General features: G+C 38.3%; 1 protein-coding gene across 1 annotated transcript in view; it reads left to right on the top strand.

Annotated features, from left to right (window-relative positions):
* SYNJ2BP (synaptojanin 2 binding protein) overlaps positions 1-11309 on the top strand; it is a 31270-nt gene extending 19961 nt beyond the window's left edge. Inside the window, exons 3-4 of the mRNA XM_069488410.1 lie at positions 7846-7941; positions 10239-11309. Coding sequence (XP_069344511.1) covers positions 7846-7941; positions 10239-10373 — 231 coding nt within the window. The 3' untranslated portion in view covers positions 10374-11309. The remainder of the gene's footprint in view (positions 1-7845; positions 7942-10238) is intronic.
* The last annotated feature ends 1580 nt before the right edge of the window (positions 11310-12889 follow it).

The following is a 12889-nucleotide window of genomic DNA, read 5'->3' as shown; positions in this document are numbered from 1 at the left end:
TTGGATCTGGAAATATCCAGATTGTAGAGTTGAATGGGAGGAACCTTGATCAGTCATCCTTTCCAACCCTGTTATTTGGCATGGAGGATATTTTCCTCGTTTGAGAATCAAGGCAAGTTAAGCAAAGAGTGTGGAGTTACTTGCCCAGGTTAGAAAACACAAAGCAGGAAACGGTGAGGTACTGGAATGGGGGAAAGATATTTAAAATTCACAATTTTTGTCTTTCTTCCATTATTTACTACCTCTTTTTGTTGATTAAAACACTAATGTGTTTCTTCCTTTGGGGGAATGTCAGCCCTTATAGTTGGATTTAACTTAACTTAAAAAGACGACACAAAGAAGGAAGGTTGGAATTAAGTATCCTTTTCAGACTCAGAGCTTTTTTCACTTATTTAGATGAAAAATTGGAATGCATCTTGATTTGATTATCTGTCCACGTGTGTTCCCATTTCATCCTGCTAATGTCTTTACTAAGACATTTACTACATGGTAATCATTAATTTTATTCTTTTCTGGAATTTCTCAAAGGCAGAGATGAGATCTTTGAAATCTTTTTTTAACTTTTTATACCCTAGCATGAGACTGAAAGGGAAATTTGAAATAGGTTAAGGCTTCTCATGGCAAAAGCTCCTACCTTCTTAAGAGGAGAAAACTATTCCCTCCTTTCTCCTATGAATTGAATAGGGTAGGATAGCTAGATTGACTTTCGGTTGACATAAATGAAGGAAGTACAGACTAAAAGAAGTCTTGATTGTCAGAATTATGTATTAGTCTCAGAGACCTGATTTTGAACCTCCCTGCATAAGGCAGATTCATCCCCCCCTTTTTCTTTTTTTTCCCAGAGATAGGATCTCACTCTGTTGCCTGGACTACTAGAGTGCAGTGGTGTCATCATAGCTCACTGCAACCTCAAACTCCTGGGCTTAGGCAATCCTCCTGCCTCAGCCTCCAGAGTAGCTGGGACTATAGGCACATGCCACCATGCCCAGCTAATTTTTCTATTTTTTTGTAGAGATGGGATCTTGCTATGGTGCCCAGGCTGGTCTCGAACTCCTGGCCTCAAGCAGTCCTCCTGCCTTGGTCAGGTGGTATCCACAGTGCTAGGATTACAGAGGCATGAGTCACCGTGTCCAGCCCAGTTAATCCCTTTAAAAATTTTGTTACTATAGCTTTGTTTTGAATTTTCCCCTTTGAATTACTTCTCATACAATTTGATTGATCAGTGGTTAAAGGCCATATGTGGGAAGTCTCATGGTCCTCTTATTTGCCTGTTTGTTGGACACTTCTTTCCCATCCAGCCCATTTGGTAGCCATACATGAAGGCACAGATACAAAGGAAAGTTCATTTGGCAACTTAATATTTGAGAGATCAAGCTTAGCAGTGTGGTTCTGAACGCTTCTTCAAGAAGACTTTATGACTCCACTTAGTCCCCAGAAAAGAAAGAAAATCAGAACAAGTAGTTAGTAGAGCTACCTAAATTAACTCAAGAATGTTTCTTAAGTAAAATCCTAGCTTACATGATGTAAATATAGTATTTATATATAATATATATATAGTATTGTGGATGGCAGTATTTGAATCCTTCTTACTGACTGTTGGCTCTCTTCAGTCAATTAACGTTCTTGTAGACCCTATTTATTAATCTGTGAGATGGAGACAATGATAATCTACCTTTCATCCCAGAAGGATAGTGAAAAATTTAGAAGTATTTCCTGTAGCTCCCAAGAGAAAGACATTCTTAAAATATGAATCAACTTGGCAATGGTACAGTAAGGAAAAATTGAGAATGGGTTATTAAAATAAAGGTATAGCATATACCTAGAATCTATGCAGTTTAATATTTGACACATAAATCACATTCTCTTCACCTGTGCTCCTTGGATGAAGAAGGACTTGAACAATGTAGGGGTTAAGAAGAGCGCTGTATTATTTGAAAAGCTTTAGTTAAAAATAGATTATTGCAAAGTGAGGATGGTGAGAAGTCTTTTGAGCACTAGCTACCAAGTAGCATGTTAAGAACTTTAAATGTCTGATGTTTAATATTATAGTAACCCTCTGAGGTGAGTGTGATTATTATGCCTGTTTTGCAGCTAAGGAAGCTGAGGCTTGGTGAAGTCAAGCAGCTTGTCCAAGATCACACAACTAGTAAGCAGTAGGGGACTAAAACTTTGGTCTGTCTGAATTTGGAGCCTCTGCTCTTAGCCAGTATACTATGCTACCTCCTGAAAGGTAAATGAGAAGCTAGAATTAGTTATCCTAAAGAGAAAACTGCATAGTGAATTAATTGTAGATTGTATTTATGGTTAGATATAAAAACTGCAATTAGTCTTTCCATAAGAGTAGAAAAGGGATGTAAACCTCAGTGTGAAAGAATTTATTATATAAGCTGAGATGAGGAATCTTTCTTATGTGGGCCATTGCCTCACAGAGAAAAGAAATTATTGGAAGGCCTCAAGTTTTAAAAAGGCCAGACAGTAGTGATGGATGGTGAGAAATAAATGTCAATGAAGAGAAAAGTGGGCATCTAAATTCATAGCAAAGAGTTTACTTTATGAAAATATAAGAACTATAAGAAATATTACAAATGTATGTTTAAGATACTAAATTTTACAAAGATATATAAGATATATTACAAAGAATTGTATGTTTATGTTCTAGCCCATTAAGGAAAAAGCATGGAAAAGAAGAGAGGGGAAAATGCCAGGGGAAGGAAAGGCAGAAATAGAAGACATAAGGAGGGAAATTAAGAAGACAAAGACAAAGATGGAGCATGTACAGGAGTAAAGGCAGCAGCATATCCTCTCCACTCTAAGCCTACATTTCTTTGATTCCAATTTCCCTTCTAAGAGTTTACTCCAAAATTCTTCTTTCTAGATCCTGTTCCTTAAGAAATATTATAAAACAGCTTCTGTTGTTTCACTCACCCACGACATCCGATTCCCTCTCCATCCTTAAGTGAACTGTCAGGACGTAACCATTAAATGCACCTAAGTATTCATTTATTATTGACTTTGAAGTCTCTGTAAAATGATGCTAAATTATGTATTAGCCTATATTCCCATTTATTTTTTTATGGATTTTCCTATTCTCACATGGGTTATTTTTCCATGTTATAAATAAAATATGCCCATTTTTTCCTAGTAACTTTTGGATACTGGATAATCAAACTAAAAATGTTTCTCTTCCTTAACACATATTCATTTTAGGTAACTAATAGAAGTATCATTAAATGATCTGTAAAATCCTTGTGAGTTTCTTTGACTATTAATTTAATCTTTCCATTCTCCCTAAGTAATGCCCACATAGTATCTTGATTTCAAGTTCTAAAATTAATTAACTACGTGAGTATTTTCCTCTTTCTCATCAAAAGTGAAATTAAGATCACTGTGGATGATTTAAGCTAAAAAAGAAAAAAATAAATTTTCTTAACTAATGAATGTAAATGATTTTTTGAGGCCATGTTGCATCTAACAACCATGAACTGAAAACGTGTATTAGCAATGGAAGAACAGATCTGGCGTTGAGATGAGGGCTAGAAATTCCTCACCCGTAGTTCATTTTTGTATGTGTTAGTTGGCGAAGAAGGTTTAATACTGGAATAGGTTACTATGGAACCTGGGATAATTTTCTTTTTGTTAAAAAAAAAAAATGTGAACTGTCTAGGTTTCTCATTTTCCCTGTATGTCTGCCAAAATGAAGGGAGATGGATAGTCAAGAATAGTCAGTCTAGTGAACATTATGTTTTTGTGAAGCTTAGGGTGATGCAGCTGGTTATTTTGCTGCACAGTTGAATATTCTGTTTTAACCAAATCTATTATATAACAAAATGGCACAGCTTGGGCCATTAGCCAGCTGCGTTTCATAATCTATTCAAGTACAGTTCTTAATGTGGTGAATGAAATAGTTGGTTAGTCACCAACATTTATCAACTATTGTACTTGATGGCCTTTAGGGCACTATGCCAGGAGCTTTGGAAAGTTGCAAAGAAAATGAAAGATTGGTCTATGCTCTTAGCTTAGAAGTCAATGGGAAAGACTCAGCAGAAACCCCATTCAATCAGCTGCAGAGACATTGAAATACCAGGGCTGTTTGGAAAGTATCTAGCCATGTAATATGAAAAATAGAGACATATATTGAAGAAGATACAAGAAACATTGTACATAGGACAGTGACACTTCAGTCCCTTCATAGTAGGCACCTTGGGACCACACACAGTTCTCCCAGAGTCTCTAACCTAACCCGTACACATTCAGCATTCTCAGGTGTTCTGCTTGTTATAGGCCTTCCAGAATGTGGATCACTTTCAACAGATTCTTGACCATTTTGAAGCATTTGTGCCACACTTTTATTTGCACTGTACTCATTGCATCGTCTCCAAAAGCCTTCTGAATTATCCACATAGTTTCCGCAGAGATGCAGATTTGTTGCTCTACTTGCTCAGTCATTTTGAATGCGACGGCCACACAGTACACGTGCTCACTCAGTGGTGTCTAGCACCCCACTGAGTAGTACAGTGAAGTGTCACTGTTCACGCATGCACATTTCCAGTCCACTCTCCTTGGCTGCCAGGTTACATCCATGTCAGGCAAACTGTTTTCATTATATTAACAATGGCTGGATACTTTCCGGATGGCCCTCGTATATAACAGAATCCATCAGACAACTTACCTGTAGGGAAGTCTTTGCCTTCTCATCTGTCCATGTGCAACATCTAGGCCTATGTCTGGCACAGAGTAAACATCTAATAAGTTAATTGTTCAGTGAATTAACCACTTCATTGTTATGCACTGACCTTTTTGGTTGGGCCTGATTAATTGGATCTAGATAATCTATTTGATTTTTATTCCTTCAACTTTGATGAAAAAAGAGACCAAAAAAAAAAAAAAAAAGTGATTCATTTCAGGATCTTGGTAAAAAAACTAAAATATCCAGAATATAATCTGAGGTCAATGCTTATTCAGTTGAACCCATTCTTTCTCTATGCTTCTCCATTTGCATTTATATTAGAGCTCTGTACTCAGAACTCCTACTTTAGATTATTCTGAGGCAATTCAAAATTCTTAAAACTAATTTTAACTCAGCTTATTTCATAAGGCAGGAAATAGGAAACACATTTTTAAAGACTGCCAACAACCAGAGTTAAAGCAAAAAAAATTTGTTTCCCTATCAGTTAACTATTAATACAACAACACCATCTTGATTCTCTGAACATTCAGAGTCATCAAAATTTTCTAGCATGTTGCAAATCTGCATATCTCAGGTTCAATAAAACTTACTATGCCAGGAGTTAAGGAAGTTGGAGTAGCAAGTTAACAATTCTAGGATTACTCACCTGAGTAGCTCTTGGTACTAAAAGTGAAGTCCAAGGACCAGCAGTCTGACCGTCTCCTGAGAACTTGTTAGAAATGCAGCATCTGGCTGGGCACAGTGGCTCACGCCTGTAATCCCAACACTTTGGGAGGCCAAGGTGGGAGGATTGCTTGAGCACAAGAGTCTGAGGTGAGCCTGGGCAACATAGTGAGACTCCGTCTCTACCAAAAATGGAAAAATTAGCCAGGTGTGGTGGCACATACCTGTAGTCCCAGCTACTCAAGAGGCTGAGGTGGGAGGATTACTTCAGCCTCAGGGTTCAAGGCTGCAGTGAGCTGTTATCACCCCATTGTACTCTAGCCTGGGCAACAGAGCAAGGCCCTATCTCTTAAAAAAAGAAAAGAAAAACACAGACTCTCAGATCTCCCCAGACCTAGGTAATCAAAATCTGCATTATAACAAGATCCCTTGGTGAGTCTGTGCACAACAATGTTTGAGAACCACTGCAGTAGGTGTTTTTCAAACCTTTTAAATTATGACCTTAATAGGAACTACGTACATTTCCTATTCATCAAGTAAGAATGTGTGTGTGTGTGTGTGTGTGTGTGTGCGTTTGAAACAAAAATTTAACAAAACAATACTTTTCTATAAGTGATACATTCTGTTATTTTGTGTTTTCTTCTAATTTTGCTTTTTTGAAATTAAATACTAGTCCTGACCTACTGGATTGATTTCACAATCTTCTGTAATGGGTGAGCAGACCCATATTTGAAAAATGACTGCTCTAGTAAAGGGAAAATCACTGATGAAATCTGCAGATGCAGGGGAGGTAGTCTGGGAGTGGAGACCGCTTGGAAGACTGTTCAGGCAGTTTAGGTTAAAACTAACTCAGACTTGAGAATCACTTGAAGACCTTGTTAAAACAAAGGATGAAGCCTAAAAATTTACCTTTTTAACAAGTTTCCAGGTGACACTAATGCTGCTGATCATGGGACCACACTTTGAGAACCACTGGTCTATGTTAGTACTGGTGGTGATAAAAAGAGTGGATTCCATAGATATTTAGGGTAAAATCTGCAGAAATTGGTGGTTAGTCACTAGGCAACTGGAATATGTACAACTGCTTAGAGGAGGTCAGTGTTGGAGAGCAAATTCAACTTTGGAGTAGACATTGTCAAGGGAGAAAGCCATAATCATGACATGTTTTATGGGGCTGTTTACCTTGGGCAAAGGATGAGAACTGGTTCTTTAAAAAAGAATTCCCTTTGTGTTTCTAAAAGGTCTCTTATTTGGGGTTTTGTTTTTTGAATAGTAATTAGAATAACTTCTCTTATATTAGAATACCTTTAGGCTTAACTGGGAGGGTTAAAAGGCATAATTGGTGTAACTGGCCTATGCCCTTTATAGCACCTTCTTTTGCCTATGTCACCAATGTCTTTCTTCCCTGTTAGCAGAAAGACTCAAATGAGGGGCAAGATTACACACTGAATCATTGGCAGGTGAAGCTGCTATTATAGTCCAGGCCTTTCAGCTTTGTATAGTACTGAGATTACGTCAGTCGGGCTTTGTGTAGTTACGGCTCCTGCAGGGTGCACTCTGCAGTCATACTTCAGGGAAACGTGAAATTTATTATGCTTAAATGTACAAAGTGCTCTTCAGGTATTACAGGGGTTATAATGATGAACTGAGATACCACCTCTTCAAGTCACTTGCAATAGAATATAAGGTTATATAAGGCAGTTCAATTTGAACTTTGAGATACATAGCATGGAGATTCAAGGAAGTAAATCACATCTAGCGAAGCTGTCTAGAAAGGCCTTGTCAATCAAATGGCGCTTAACTAAATTGCTTTTTAAATTTTAATGCTACTTCAGTGTATACAAATGAATAAAAATAATACACAAATACCATGTGTTTTTATACAACTCTAAGATTTTTAAAAATATAACAAAACTGCCAATAATTTACAGCATAAATGTGATGGATAGTGATATGTGGCTGAAATAAAATCCTTGCTTACAATGTAAATTTGTATAGGTTAGTGTTTTAAATTGAAGGCTTTGGGGCCAAGCTGCTTAAGTTTGAATTCTGGCTTTGCTACTTGCATTCTATGTGCCTCTGGACAAGTTGCACAGCCTCTCTATACTTCAGTTTTATCACTTATAAAATGAGATTCTTAACTTATAGGACCTGGAAGATCATGTTAGCTGTAGGGAAGCAAGCTAATAATGCTCATGGAAGACATACAAATACAGTGACAGAATCCCAAGTGTCAAAATGAGACAGGCACAGAAGGTAAGAGAAAGGAGATACCACATTTTATTTTATTTTTACCTAGGTTCTTTTCAAATGGCCTGTGGAATGTCACTTCTAGGAAGACATAGCTTTGAAAATGAAAAAAGTTCTGAGTAACTTTGCCCATGCTCCTCACCCTTGGAATTTGCTCTGAAAGTTTGTTTTTTAAAAATTTGGACTCATGAAAATAAATTGTTGAATTATACCGTTCTTACTATTCTTTCTTGCTGTTTTGACAGGTAAATGGCCAAGACCTAAAGAACCTGCTGCACCAGGATGCTGTAGACCTCTTCCGTAATGCAGGCTATGCTGTGTCCCTGAGAGTGCAACACAGGGTAGGTGCCACGTATAGCCAGAGACCTGGCTTCGGACTTTTGCTCCATTCTTGTGAATAACCTGGGGGTGTAATCTTCAGTGTTGTTTTTTTTTGTTTGTTTTACCGTCACTCATTTGAAGAGCTTGTCTGACACAGGAAGGGGTCCTCTGGTGCTTCTGCTTAATCATTAAGGAAATTCATAACAGTATGCGCAACCCAGGTTCTAGCTTCAGAGTAATATGCCTTAAAGATAAAGCTTGACAACCAAATTAAAATAGACGATGAAAAAAACAGAGTCAATTTTACTTTTTGTAGGGAAGAAACCATGTCTACCCTTGAGATCTTATTTATAAAACCAATTTATAGGCCAGCCTGTGGCTCACACCTGTAATCCCAGCACTTTGGGAGGCCAAGGAAGAAGGATGACCTGAGGCCAAGAGTTCTAGACCAGCCTGGGCAACATAGGCAGACTCTGTCTCTACAAAAAATTTAAAAACTAGCCAGGTGTACTGGCACTCACCTGTAGTCCTAGCTACTCAGGAGGCTGAGATGGGAGGATCACTTGAGCCCAAGGGTTCAGGGTTACAATGAGCGGTGATTGGGCCACTGCCTGGGTGATGGAGCAAGACCCTGTCTCTAAAAAAATAATAATTTATAAAACAAAACTCCACCTACAAAGATGATGAGTTTTCTGATACCTACAATATGCTTTTTCCTATCACTGCCATGAACCCTTCACTTATCAAGTGGGTGACCCTCTTGACCAAAGCTCTAGTGTTCAAAGGAGAGCTCCCAGAAAAAAGAAATGGAATTCAGAATTCAGTCAAGGCAGCACTTATCCCTGTCTCTATTTCTTATTTTCTTGTGTCTTATAATTTGGATGATGTGAAGGGAACCCTGGGTAGATATAATTCCTCCAATAGCACTGAGGATTTCTGAGTGTATTCACAAGACAGGTTCAATATGCCTTTAAGTTGCTCCTTCTTAAATTGGTGCACTGTTTTTCTTACTCAGTAGCTGAGTAAGGCTTCACAAGCTGAAGAAGATAGAGAGGACTCCTAAAAAAGTAGAGAAGGCAAAACATGAAAGATATCTGAGAAAACAACCAGGGTTGCAAGCAGAATCTGGGTGTAATGGATTAGTAAACAGGTCAGTAAGAGACAGTATTGGTCATCAGCTGCTTCTGCCTTGGCTCTTCTGTGTTTCCAAAGCATGGGAGAACTATGCATTAGATAAAGACAAGTAAATATAGGCATACACTTCAGATACGATTACAGTTCTTTTTGAAGGTATGTGGGAAGTGATTTCCAATGTTCACTTTTTAGGAAACATCCAAAATCATTCCTAATAAAGCAGACCCTTCTGCTCAGGGAATTGGCCTACCCCTGAAAACCATGTCTTCCTGTTGAGCATGCCCTCTCAGGATATCTCTTCAGCACATGAAAGATGTAGAGGTAAAATAAAGGGTATAATGGTAGTTCATGCAGTCTTCCCTTTCAGATTGAAGGGTCAGAGTTTTATGGATTGTTATGAGGAGCTTAAATCTAACTAGAACAAGATGGCACCATGATTATTACAAATTAGCCATTAAAAGTTGGTATTAGGAAGAGCCACCCTGAAAGAAATGACTGAAATGAAGACCATCCAGCCTCAAAAGGAAGCACTTAGGCAATAGAAAATTATAACCACTAGGATACAGTTTCTTTTTACTTATTTATCTCAGAGTTTTTTTTTTTCCTTTTACCTCTGTTCCATATAGGTTTCAACTTTATCTCTCTCTCTAGTATTACAAACTAGGAGATGAAGGACAAGACCCCATTTTTGGAGGAAGTAGGTGCCTTCTGGGAATTGGAAAGCATTTTCAAGTGATGGCATTGCACTTACGTTGACATTGCCCAGATCTGCTCTTACTGCATTTTGATAGAGGATAATCTTTCTAAGTAAACATTTTCAGAAAGATCCCCCTCCTCCCCAGCAATAGGTTTCATTTCATATCTTCATTTTCCTGATACACAAATAGCAAGATGGGAGGCAGTACAGAAAGAAGTTATCTGACCTGACTTCAGGAGTTCCTTTGGGTCAGTAGCAGTTCAAGGTTAAACACCTCCCCATCAGACCTATTTTCTTTCCAAAGATTCTGTGACACAGATGCATCAGCTCAGGACAAAGAGAGGAATCCTTCTGCAAGGTAGTGCTTGGGATTACAGCTTTGGGTGGTCTACAGACTATAGACCCAGGTGATACATCAACCTGTACATTTCAGTTGGGATAAACACACAGTAGTCACTAGAGTTAACATTTTTCTTTCTCTTGCAGTTACAGGTGCAGAACGGACCTATAGGACATCGAGGTGAAGGGGACCCGAGTGGTATTCCCATATTTATGGTGCTGGTGCCAGTGTTTGCCCTCACCATGGTAGCAGCCTGGGCCTTCATGAGATACCGGCAATAACTGTGAAGAACTTGCTTTCTTTCAGTGTTCCCAATGAAGATACATTTCTCCTCCCCTCCTCCCCTGCCATTCTCCCATATCTTTTCCTCTCTGCATAACCAACACATGATTTAAAATGACTGCTACCAACCCTGAACCTTGTTCAAAATCTTCAAATCTTCATATTCTAATGGAAAAGTAAAGGTATTGTTTGAAGGAAAGCTGAAGAAAAAACTTGCTTAGAACAAATGAGGAGTTATATATTTTACTAGGACTTTCAATAGAAATTCAGCTACTACCCAAAGAGGGAAAGGTCCAGTCTTCCTGTTACCATGGGTGATACCTTTTTTCTTAGCTGCATGCCTTAAAGGCCAGCTATGTGATATTAGAGGAAGAGAGGATTTTCCTTTTTAATGATCTTTCTTGGAAAGTTTTTGTGGCCTTTATTTAATTTCTAACTACATACCTGGTGCCTATATCAGAGAAAGGAGAATGAGAAGAGCATTTTTACTTTTTTTAAAAAACAAATACACATACATGATGATAGTATAATAGTGATGCCTATGGAGAAGTAAAGAGGTAAGAAAGCTCCTCTGTAAAGAGATACTTGTGGAGCATGTATAGTAGGAATGAGGGAGCGAGCCTTAAAAGAGGATGTTCAGTCTGGGTCATTTAAAAAATAGTAACTGAAGCGACTCATTAAAAATCTTAGAAAAACAATATTTCTTCTCATAATAGCAATGGTGAGGTAAGTTGCCATAATCCAGCTCTGCTCATGTCAATCTATTCAAAAAAGTTTGAGGGGTAAAGGTAAATCTTACCAGTATCAGGGCTATGCTAGTGACTTTTTTGGTACCTCACAGTCCTGTTAAAGAATTAGCTGGAACAGTTGTGGTCAGGGCTATGGTGATAGGGCCAAACTAACCCAGCAAGAAAATTCCGAAAGAACAAAAGACAGCACCTGAACCCTCTCAGGCCATCAACCAGTCTTTCTGGTTTCTAGTAACAGGCAAAGCTGAGAGAAGGAACTGCCTCCCGGGTAGGATGGGCGTGAACTCAGCTCTGCTTCTGATTTAGTTAAAATGAGAGGGCCTGGATTGGTAGTTGTGTTTTTTTTTTTTTTTTTTTTTTGAAGCTGCTAAACACTGGTTATAGCTTTTAATTAATAAGTTGTTTTGCATGAAAAGGGAGGAAAAATGTTTTGTTTGCTTTAGGGGCGAGGGAAATTTGGTGGGTGCTTCACGGGGCCTGGAAGGAGGATATGGATGAATGGCTACTAGGGAACCCCAGGGACATTTGTGAGACGGGAACCATCTTGTTCATGTTCGTTCATTTAAGGTTGGTTTTAAGCAGTAAGGATGGCTGAACCAAGAGAATTTTCTAGTTTTAAGAAAGTCATTTCCGTTCTCCAAATATACTGGCCATACTTAGGCCTTATATAATTTTGACAGCAAGATTATGAGGACTTTCCCTCGGGCAATGAATTCTATTCAATTTTTAGCATGGTTGCTCTGGTAACTAAACAAATGTTGATTGGACATCAGCTTTGTCAAAACATTTTACAAACAAGTAAAATGTATATCATCCATCCCAAAGGGCTTTTCAGTTCCAATCAGAAGAGAATGCTTAAAATGGAATTAGCCACACAAGCAGGACAGTGTAAGTTGGTGTCAAGTTTATATTGTAGAAAGCAAAAGAGAAAATTCCTGAGAATTGGGGCATTTGAGAAAGTTCCATGGAGGAAGGAACCAAGTTAAGGACCCTTGAGAAGCTCATAGTCTAGTTCAGAGAATTCATAAACAGGTAAAAAGTTAAAAGTATGATTAGATTAATAATTGGAAACAATAATAAAAGAAATGGTACCATGCAGAACACAATGCAGCAACGAAGATATGCAGCCAACCATCATGTTTTTTTTTAGATATTCAGAAAAAGAAAGCTGTCACATAATGGCATCAGACTAGATTGGAAAGAAAAGTTTTTGAAACTGAAAGGTCCAGTAAGATCAGGCTGCCTCTTGGTCAACTGTTGGTATTGGGAGAAACTTGCTTTAAACAATCCTGGCATAACTTATGCCTTTTAACCTGAACTGTTCAGTACCTTTGAGACTCACTTAGACAGCTGGACTCATGGTAGGTTCCACGGAGAAACACTGACAGTATTCCAGTTCTCAGTTCAACCAGCCACACTATGGAGGCTCAGCCTCTGGTGCCCGCTCTGTGGCTTCCATGGTGTGCATGCTTACACCTCCCAGGATTCTTCTCAGGATTGGACATTAACTGCTGAGAGGACTTTGAGACATGCAAAGTGAAACAAATGGCAAGCAGGAAAGAAAAGCTCTTTAGTTTTTTGTTTGTTGGTATATGTAAATAAAAAAACACCTATCCTATCCCATTGTTGGTAGAAGTTTTGCTTTGGTTGATAATAGGGGCTCTGATGCACTTTAATAATTTAGATTGTCTCAGAAATCAAGTAGCACTTAAAGATCAATATATTAAAGTTTTAGGCAGGTACACTAATTGTATTCTGATTTTTAT

Source organism: Eulemur rufifrons, chromosome 2 (assembly GCF_041146395.1).
Source record: "Eulemur rufifrons isolate Redbay chromosome 2, OSU_ERuf_1, whole genome shotgun sequence".
NCBI lineage: Eukaryota > Metazoa > Chordata > Mammalia > Primates > Lemuridae > Eulemur > Eulemur rufifrons.
Note: the sequence above shows the minus strand (reverse complement) of the source record. Positions and strands in the feature narration are given on the sequence as shown.